Source organism: Loa loa (genome assembly GCF_000183805.2).
Source record: "Loa loa unplaced genomic scaffold supercont3.77, whole genome shotgun sequence".
Lineage (NCBI taxonomy): Eukaryota > Metazoa > Nematoda > Chromadorea > Rhabditida > Onchocercidae > Loa > Loa loa.
In genome coordinates, this window is record NW_018108257.1 from 106,561 (window position 1) to 117,172 (window position 10,612).

The following is a 10,612-nucleotide window of genomic DNA, read 5'->3' on the forward strand; positions in this document are numbered from 1 at the left end:
GAACTAATTCCTATTGAGCATTCTAAATAACAAATATTTGTGATCCACGAGCGGTTCCCTCATACCTCACTTTAAGGTATTGGGAATGTCATTTTCGTTATTCTTGACTAGTCTTTAAAGCCTTATTCCGTTTCCTCTATAATATACTAAACAAAATATCTCAAACTACACAAATCAATCAATTAATTCACTTTATTTTTTGAAATCTTATTTGAATTAAAATTGTACAAAACAAATTGCGGATACTGGATCAATTCACCATCCAAGACATTAATCAAGAACATCATTAGGGTTGCAGGTCGTCAACCGAACGTTACAAATGCTTCACATAGAGACCTCCTGAATTATTCGTCCAGTCAGTCTACTAATTATGTAGGCAAGCTGATTGTTCGTAATGTCGATAGACTAGTTAACTGAAATTACTTTCATCTGTTCTGATTTTGCTCCTCTTAAATGCTTCTTGTGTGTTCGTAAACTTTCTTAAACTGTAAATTGATGATCGATGTTTACTGAAAAAGTCAATCAGTGATTTTTATAGATGGTTCATAATTGACACTGTTTAAATGTCATTATTTTCAATGCTAAATTTATTACAGTAAAGACAGAATTATCGGAGAAAGTTTGTTGGGACAGTTTGAACAATTGAAGCACTAAACCGATTAATCTGAAAATTCGCATGCCTCTATGAGGCGAATCAAGCTATGCAAATACTCCTCCAATGAATGATTCACACGTCAATGCCTCGATAAGCCGCCTTACGCCAACATTTTCAACGAAGTACACCAAAAAAGTGACTGCTGCAAATCTAAATAAAATTGGGCGGTTTTTTTTTGGATAAAAAGTTCCTTTGTCGGCAGTTTAACACAATTTATCATTTATCTTTGCAAATTGTTAATGTACCAATCAATGGCCACCAGATGGGAATTGATAGAGAACTCCCTGCAGTTCATACTTTGATTGCCCGAAATATCTCACAATGGTATTTTGAAGATGATATCACCTAAAATAGAATGGAATAATCATGTAATTCTTACTGTGATTGGGAATTCATCGATTTATCAAGTTAATTTCAGTCATGTCGCGAAAGCCCTACTTTTTCCTCCAACTTTGCAATTTTTTTTTGGATTACAACTGGAGAAATAAACTGCTAAAACCTTACCCTGAGTTACAGGGAGAAAGACCGCATGAATTGCAAACAAGTCGAAGAAGCAAAAAGGGCGACATCAACGCCATCTGGGAGAGTACAAAATTTTAACCAAAAGTTTATAATGACAGCCCTTACACCTGCACTATCACAGGAAGTTTGCCCTTTTGTAATCGTGGAGAAAGTTGAGAGATAGCTATATTTTCCTTCCCCTCTTGAACCCATTATAATTATTGGTTATTTTGAGGTTGCTAAAATAAACTGGCAGTTGTTATAGTTTTCGGCTTAACATAGACACTTAAACTTCCGCTAATCACAGCATCATAGCAAGATTAAAAGAGTGCACTGATAACAATTTATCAGTCATCTTTCAAGTGTTTGGAAGGCACGGGTAAAATGTGATAAACTACAATTTAATTATTATCACAGAAATGAATAACAAGGCAATTTTTCAGCTTTTCATCATTGTCACAGCTATCAATCAATAAAGAAAACCTCAAGATAATAGAGCAAAATAATGATTATTATAATGATATGAGTTGAAATAGGTTTGTATCACAATTTCAAGTTCCATGAAGTTATTATCAACGAGTGGATGCATGTTAGCGTATTTTCACAGAGCTTTCAGACATTTTTTAATTGAACTTGCTCACTCCTACTGCTGGATTATTTTCCTATCATTCCATTACAATTCATCTTTTAAACTAGAAATTTAAAATAATCTAGCATTTCTGAATCATTAAAAAAAAATGAAACAATAATTTTTGGTACTTCGAAGCATATCACATCATTAAAAGTCATGGGTAAAAACAACCATTAGTAGGCGAATGTTTGAATAAATTGAAAATAAGAAAGATAAATAAATGATGTCACAAAGTTAAAAGGAACTAATATTAAAGGAACACCTGTAAATTACTTGGGTAAGAAAAACTCGAAATACAAAAGAACTGAAAAAAAAGTTGTGGGAAAACAGAGAAGTGAGGCACAAAGTAAGGTACCGCCATTATTTGGGTAATAATTTAACTAGTGAGCAAAATGAATTCATATAAAATTTTATATAAATTACAATATCTGAAATGGAAAATAAAACCAGCAAATTTTATTCGATTAAGAAATTTGCGAGTGACATCATTACATTAGTTTAATCTAAGAAAAAAACGATTATGATTCGTTTATGTGCGTTATATCCAAATGATGGCACAAATAAACAGAACTGGAAAAATAATTGGTCTAATACATAACTTCTGACTGAATAATGTTGAATTGTCGAAACTTCAAAAAGTAGCAAATATTTGCATAACATGCAAATGTCGTAAACTTTAGAAGAATGACAAAGAGACGGAGCAGTGTTTGTACAATCAGATCAGGTATGTATAAGTGAAAGATTCAATGGTATGGTACCAAGTTGAGCACCAACATGCTCTGCAAGAGCTCGTTCTGCATCCAGTCGTGAGCGGAAGCGTACCAGCGCTTCGCCTGCATACTGTGCCGTTCCCCATCGCAACATTTGAACACTTTCAATTGCTACCTAAAATTTAACTTTTCAGTTTTTGGAATAACGCTAGAAGATGAATGGCTTCTTCAGTATTGTTTTTTAATCACTTAACTACTGTATCAGTTAATATAATCCAGAGTGCTGTCAGTATGGCCGATGAGTGGACGTCATTGATCCTTGCAGACATATTAAACTAAATATTTTTACCGAAAATGTTCAAATTAGTTAAAATTTTTTTCACGTAAAACTATTCAGAAATATGTACCAAAATATAATACTCTGTTCTAACATAATGATATCTTGTATAATCCTACAAATCAAATTCGAAGTAACCTTCCTAAAATAGCAAACACTATCTCACCTTATCGCGGCCTTCCTAGCAAGAAATTCTGGAAGTGTGCCGCATGAAAAAGAGGGATGGGTCTGAATCATTTCTACTTCAGAATAAATTTGAAGTGTATAAGCTTGCCTCTCTTTCTTTCCTCCTTCTATCGCCCCATAACTTCTCGTTCAGTCTTACCACAATACTCTCTCTTCAAGTGTTACTGTTTTCGTTCCACATGTCATCAAATCAACACTAACAATAATATTTCGTCTCATAGTGGGGAATTGACTTTCTTTTTTTTCCAATTTATAAAGAAGAAATCTTTTCCACTATTTTTTTAAGTTCTCATTCAAATAATTGGAATAGTAAATTAGGGGAGCAACCTCCGGATTAGTTTGAAAATATGCGAAAATATCTTGTGGTGTAATGTTTGGACAAAGTCCGGTAACCAAGACTAGACCAGGTTGCGATTGTAGCGGATAGATACATGGTGACGCTGGTGGACTAAGACATGGCCAATACAATGGTGTAAATGGCGGTACTATTGCTGGTACCAAACTTTGAACAGCTTCTGAAATAACACATCCAATTTTTAATTACAGTACCATTAGAACAGCGTTGTTTTAACAATTTCTTTAATGATTCTAAAGAAACTTTAGGGAAATTTGAATGCTTTCGAACCTCTTTTCCTGAACGGCTCAGGTTAGCTCTCATAGATAACTAATCCTATCTAAATCGAATTCTTATCGCATAACAGCATGAATATTTCAAGAAAAAATGCTAGAAGCCTTATTATTGGTAGTGTACAATGTGAGTTAACTTACGTTGTGGGAAGAGTGGTCTTGGCTGCAGAATAAATTGTGGTGGTAATGGCGGATTTGTCAGAACTAAATTTATATCTTCTGCGCTGCATTGGAACACCTCGATGTATCGTTGTTTCTTTCCTATTTGCATATATTTGTTATGAGCTAATGCAGCAGCGGTTGCTGCACTCATCTCCGAATCCATTTGTATGAAAGCTTCTCCGCTCGGATGACCTTGTGCATTATATACCATATGCACTCCATGAAACATTATCAACACCACTCATCATTATCGTTTCATCATTATAATATTTATCGTTAATGTCATCGTACTCTTATCACTCTCATCATTGTTGTTATCATGATCAGTTAAAAGGTAAACACTGTTCCTTCAGCCAAGACTCTCGTTCAACCCTCGGATTCTTGCACAGGACCTGGGAACTTATTTATGAGGTATTACTCAATCTCGAAAATGATGGGAGATGACGAAGAAAGAGAAAAAAAAACAAAAGATACGAAAAGAAGAGGTAAAAGTAGATGGAGGAAAAGGTGATAATTACAAGATAATATCGTTGTTGCTAAAACGACCCATTTACTCTGTTAACCAGATATTCCGAACTGAAATTATAAAAGGAAAGTTTGTGACAAACAGACAAAGAAGAAGCAAAGTAGTTAATAAGGAAGAAAAGGGTACGAAGATAAAAGGAGAAAAGATACCGCCTGCATCTGATATTCCTTACCGGAGGAGTAGTATATTGTTACATAAGCAAGCTGAAAAGCCTGATACAGTTATTATATTTATAATTTACCCAACTCGTTCTCTTCTCCTTCTTACTCCATTTTTTTATTATCTATTCTTTTTATTCTATTCATTTCATTTTAGATATCTATTTGTAATTAATTTTATTGGGAAGGGCTAGGAAGGGGAAGAGGTATTTCCATATTTAATATGGTTCATACAGTTAAGCAGTGTTTATATTTGCTATAAAACAAGCCTAATAAGAGGATTATATGTCACCAAACTGTGTCCTCCTCTTCATTGATGCACATTTTTTATTTTTAGATTAAAAATCAGTTGTTACAAATTTTATCACACCAAAAGCTCAAAGGTTTCGTTTCGGAACGAATCACTTTTAATTTAAAAAGGGTCTAATAAAAATAAAATCAATTCCGATGAGTTAAAATAAATCGTAAAATATAATTGCAATTAGAAACACAAAAACTGTTAAGGTTTAAGATTCATTTAATGCTATAAACTGAGGATTTATCATTTCAATTACGCAGCAGGAGAAGTTAAAATTCTTTTGACTAACTTTACTAGCAATGTCTAATTCCATAACATAAGCCCTTCTAATTTCAACCGGATGATCACATATCACTTGAAATAATTAAGAATTAATTAGCTACTAAGTACAATATTTGTTTTGGAAGTAATCAACCTTAATTGTATTCAAGCCAATTATTTGTCATCCATGACTGCATGAATTACAAGTTCTATTTACCTGGAACATAATGTGCCGGGCGGTTTCGCCGAGAAATTCGACAATATTTTCTACATGAGCTTCATAAGGAAGGCCCCTTAATCTGATACAGTCCTTCCTACTACTACCATGAACTATCATGCGTTGGTCATTTTCCAAATTTCGATTAACCACTTGTTGTACTTCTGCTTGGGTCGACCTATAAATGAGCTGACTTTAAATTTATGCAGCAAGTCCATCTCAGGAAATAATGCATGCATTTCATGCAAAAAATGACAACTGAAAAGACTTTATAAAGTAACTGTGAATAATTCAAGTTTAGTATACTTAAGTATATCTTCTTCATTGGGCCCAAGCTAAAGTAACCAAGAAATTGAGTAAAACTAGCCAAATAAAGGATAGACAGAAGAAATTTTCTTCAAATTTTGGAAAAAAATTGTCGGTCGGACAATCATGATAACCGAAAATGTGGACTGGCATATAGAAGAAATCTACTAAATCTTCACAACATTTTTTAATAAAAGGGCATGAAAGTCGGAATTTTATATATGACACAATTCTAATGGAATCGTTCACAAATGTCATTTAACAGATGACACATATTGTAAACTATAGTGTCTATGAACTGTTATCAGTTGTTGAATCGACCAGATGACGTTATCTGTCAGGTAAGCCCTATGAATCCAATGAAATGTAAATACATTTGAGTCAAGAAATTCAAATTTACGAAAAATTAGAAAACATATTTAAATAAAAGAAAGCCAGAAGTACGATGTTATTTAATTCACTAATTTCAGTCTTGCAGAAAGGATAGTTTAAGCTTCAAACTGGTGTAGAACAAAATTTGTATGTAGATAATTTGTGAAACTAAATCTTTAAAATTGAAATCACAAAGTTTTACTACCCTAGTGCTGGAATCTGCGGTAGTATTTCGGTCGCAGATACCGATAAAAGCAAAAAGAGCTATTTATTTAATATGCTGGACTTTGCTGAAATTCTTCGAAGTTATAAGACCCAAATCATGGAACTACAAATCTCCAGTAGTTATTTAATCGAAGATGAGAATATCCTAGAATGCTCGATATCGATTAGGAATTCTTCGTATGCAATCTCACTTCTTATGGCATTTTAGATATGCAATTTTAAATATGAAATTTCACTTTTTTCCTCAACATCTTGTACAATAAATATATTTTCAGTGGTCCCTTATAAGATTCTCTACATTTCATTTAAACATGCCATTTACATATCATCAACATATTTGTAATATTTGCTTATGAAATGGAAAATTGTACTTCCCAGACAAAGAGGAACAGGAAAAAACTAATGAACAGCGTCTTAGAAATTTAAAAAAAAGTTTTCTAAGGGCATGGTGTATTGCACTAGTAACAGTCTATATTTCTAGTAAATTGCTATCCTAATTTAGGCCATTTAAAAATTAATAAAAAGTTAGGCGAGAAGGGAGAGCATAAGTTAGAGAACGATTTTATCATTATCATAAGAATTTCAGCAAAAATTTTAGAGAAAATTAATCTCTTCCCTTTACCTCCTGCTATTTTGTTTATTGCTGAAATTCCACGATTGATCTGGATTAAGAAAAAATGATAATCGTGATACGAAGCTTATTACACGGAGCTTAGGAGGTTTTCAAGGAAGGATTCATCCGTAATCTCACTAAGAATACTTTTCAGGTAAAATAAATTGTTACATAATTTAGATGATGAACTCGTTTTCACGCCTTCCAATTTCTCAAGTTTCAGTTTCTGCTCAAAAAAAGATTAAATATTAAATGACTTACCTGAAAAGTTCAATATACCGAGTGCCAATGGTACGTTTGTGCTTTGTAAGCGCCTTTTGGCCAGCTTCCTCACTATCAAACATTACAAAAGCATCACCGGTTGGTCGACCATCACTCTTATTCACAAATAATATACCGCCATCTGTTACTTTACAACCATTCTCACCCTCCGCGAAAAATTCAAGCTGAAAGACTAGAAAAAGAAAATGAAAATGAAAAAGTGGCAGACCATCGAATATTCAAATTCCGAATAATCTAAATTTTACATTTTCCAATCTTGATTATAAGTTCTTTGCTTAGAAATTCTTCATTAAAAGAACTGGCATTACAAAGTATTAAGACTGCACGGATGTAACTACTTCGACTGAGATGTAATACACTGTATTACTCACAGTATTCAGTAATACCCTATATTACTTTCACAGTATTCACGCAAGACAGCAGATGTATCCAAAACATAGAGAATGAAAGGTCTACTGGTACTTTGCGGGACATTCGCAATATACCCATTCGATGTTTCCATTTTTTTCTACAGTGGGATATTCTGGGAAATCACTGCTGGTTTTTGCTCAGCTCTCCTACTGCTGTTCAATCTCGGTTCAAATCCCGACCATATTTAGTAACTGATAAAATCTAACCGTTTTTGAATCACTTTGCATACACTAATGCTAGTTATCTTCAAAGACTTGGAAGGGTTATTTAATAGTATTTTACTTTGTTTTAAAAGTAATTACTTCAAATTTTAGTAACTGTGTTATTTCAAATTTCAAATTAAATGCGCCACATGGGATTTGATTTAGCCTACTATCGCGAAGTGTTTGAATTTCCAAATTCAACTGAAAAGAGAGTCTTAGTCTACAAATATATTAGATTTTGAAAATTGGAACAAAAACTAACAATTTGCGCTTCAGTGCAATCGTACGGAAGGCCCCGCATACGAACAATCATGGCACCTGTGCTACCTCGGCTTACAAAGCGCACTGCTTCTGAGTTGGAGCCTGCAATATATGTGGTAACGGGAATGTAAATGATGGTAACGGTGGAAGTGAAAAGCGAGATCAGATAGGTGTAGAATAGGCAAGAAGCCAGTAGGAAAATTCAATGAAACTATAAATTTATGCAAAAGGGAAGAGGTAGAAGGAGAGCGAGCATTGACGATAGCGGGTTAGAGAAGGATAGATACGAAAATAGATACCTACCTATCTACCTATAGGAAAGTATGGGCTAGATCGGTACTAAAAGGGAAGTACGGTAGAAATCAAAAACTGGGCTTCTGAAATGCTTGATTTCAATACACCTGTCCCATTAAGCAACCTTATTTCCAAAACATTATTATATAGGAAGATTGCCGAGCTTTATTCAGGTGTCCAACCACCATAACAGCTGAATGGATGGGAAAAATGATATTTTTTACGGATGCATACTGCATGCAGTTTGAATAGCTGCTGTGACAATCGTCCTAAATTCCGTCTGCCTCTGTACTTTTTCTTCCTTCTACTAATTCTACACCTTCATAAGAGGTTTCTTTTTCTTTTTTCTACTAATTCTACACCTTCATAAGAGGTTTTATAATTCATCCATTGCCCACTAACGATTCACAATAAAACTAACAGCACAAAATTTGCTTCTCTGAGTGTACTTTCAAGTTCATGTCACCCAAATTTTGGAAATTTGCGGTTGACTTACGAATTTACCTTCAGATACATCCTTGAACTGGCCGAATCTTACTATAATATTATTTACTGATATTGAGGAAATTTACCCATTCAAATGCGCTAAAACCGTGAAAATGTAATAAATGAGAATGAAATGGAAAACCAGTGAAGAGAGTAATAGTTTCTTGTCTTATTACCTCCAGTTCATGTTCATCATTCAGTTTTATGCACGGTGATTTTATAATTTCGAAGAAATGAGTAAATATTAACTAATAACAAAGTGAACGAACTAACATTCCATTTCCAAAGATTATTTGTTTCTGTGATCTGACCTTTTCTAAAGACAAATTATCCACAAATGAAATAATACTCTATATTCCCAAATATTAAAATAAAAAGAGCCTCTTTCATCGGTACTACTTTTCCTGCTGTTGTGTTTACGGCTGCCGTATACAACATCGACAATTTTTGAAAAGCAAATACGACAACGAAACATATACACAATCTACAGGGCTTCACCACATGCAAACAATACATCGACACATTACTGTTTGAATAAATAATGGGAGATCTAAAGAACATCACAAACAGCAATACGGCACCAAAGGCAATACATTTATTACTTCCACCCTTCACAACACCCATTTTAAAAAATAACAAATAAAACTCTTTCCAAAAGTTTTAAAATGCCCTTAAAATTTCAAAATTTGAATGAGCCGTTTCAAAACTTTGCAAAATGTTTCTTGGCCTACTCCTAGTATTACGAAGATCAGTGATCACATAATAACTTTACGGAAAGAAAAAAACTTTATTCTGTAAAAAACTTGATCGTAATTTTGAGTTATTTTGAAAAGTCTGGCACTACTGTAGAAATCACTAACCTGCAGCAATCTGTAAAAAATCGTTTCTTGTAGCGCGATACACTTCAATGTAGCGGTTGTGCAGGAAATGCCGATGCCTTCTGAGGGCCAGTTCACGTTGCTCGGAATCTTCAAATCTTACAAGAGCCTCACCATTACGCCGACCTTCTGGACTGAGGCAAAGTGCTATTCCGCCACTGCAAAACCAACATAAAATGATGAAATCCTTTCATTTCTTTTTCTTACGTAAAATCAAAATTCTGAGATTTCCAGGTTTTAATAATATATGAGAAGCGAAACTGTCTTACTGACACTTGCGAAAGTTTTTGACAAAGTTTGCGACAAAGTTGTCACAAATGAATATATCAGCATTAGTGATCGACACATTTTGTTGAATTGAAAGACGGCATTTGACGAAAATTCTTTCAGTTACCTTCCCTCAGCCATCCCCAGCAACTCCTAGCTGCCAGTTGTAAAATCTAATTAATAATGGTAACGATTTCAGCATTAATGTCCGATGAATCTATGAAACATTTTAGAAAATTTTTCGCTTAAAAGTAAAAGAAAAATACATTTGATTTTAATGTGATTCAAGTTCAAATTTACTATTATTATTTATTATTTACTATTATTATTATTTATTTTATTATTATTATCATTATTATTGTTTATTATTATTATTACCATATTATTATTATTTATTATTATTACTACTATATTATTATCATTTATTATTATTATTACTATATTATTATTATTATTTATTATTATTATTATTACTACTACTACTATTATTTATTTACTTATTTATTACCATTATTATTATTTATTACTATTATTAATATTTATTATTATCATTACTATTTATTATTATCATTACTATTTATTATTATCTGTTATTATTATTATTTATTATTATCATTATTTATCAATATTATTACTTATTAATATTATTTATTACTATTATTATTACTACTATTATTATTGTTATTATTATTATCATTATTATTATTACCATCATTATTATTATTATTTATTATTATTTATTATT

At 32.7% G+C, this 10,612-nt stretch overlaps 2 protein-coding genes across 2 annotated transcripts; both read right to left on the bottom strand.

Annotated features, from left to right (window-relative positions):
- Positions 1–2,507: 2,507 nt before the first annotated feature.
- On the bottom strand, positions 2,508–4,166 carry LOAG_02705 (hypothetical protein; the record flags this gene model as incomplete). The annotated part of the gene is made up of 3 exons (XM_003138242.2): positions 3,789–4,166; positions 3,348–3,535; positions 2,508–2,672 (listed from the first exon to the last, which is right to left on the bottom strand). Exons 1-3 carry the CDS (start codon positions 4,036–4,038, stop codon positions 2,508–2,510), a joined length of 603 nt encoding a protein of 200 aa, XP_003138290.1. The 5' UTR covers positions 4,039–4,166.
- Positions 4,167–5,233: 1,067 nt separating this feature from the next.
- On the bottom strand, positions 5,234–10,008 carry LOAG_02706 (hypothetical protein; the record flags this gene model as incomplete). The annotated part of the gene is made up of 5 exons (XM_020446098.1): positions 5,234–5,447; positions 7,047–7,231; positions 7,944–8,044; positions 9,583–9,758; positions 9,995–10,008. The coding sequence occupies 5 exons, from the start codon at positions 10,006–10,008 to the stop codon at positions 5,234–5,236; spliced, it is 690 nt and encodes a 229-aa protein (XP_020303519.1).
- Positions 10,009–10,612: the final 604 nt, after the last annotated feature.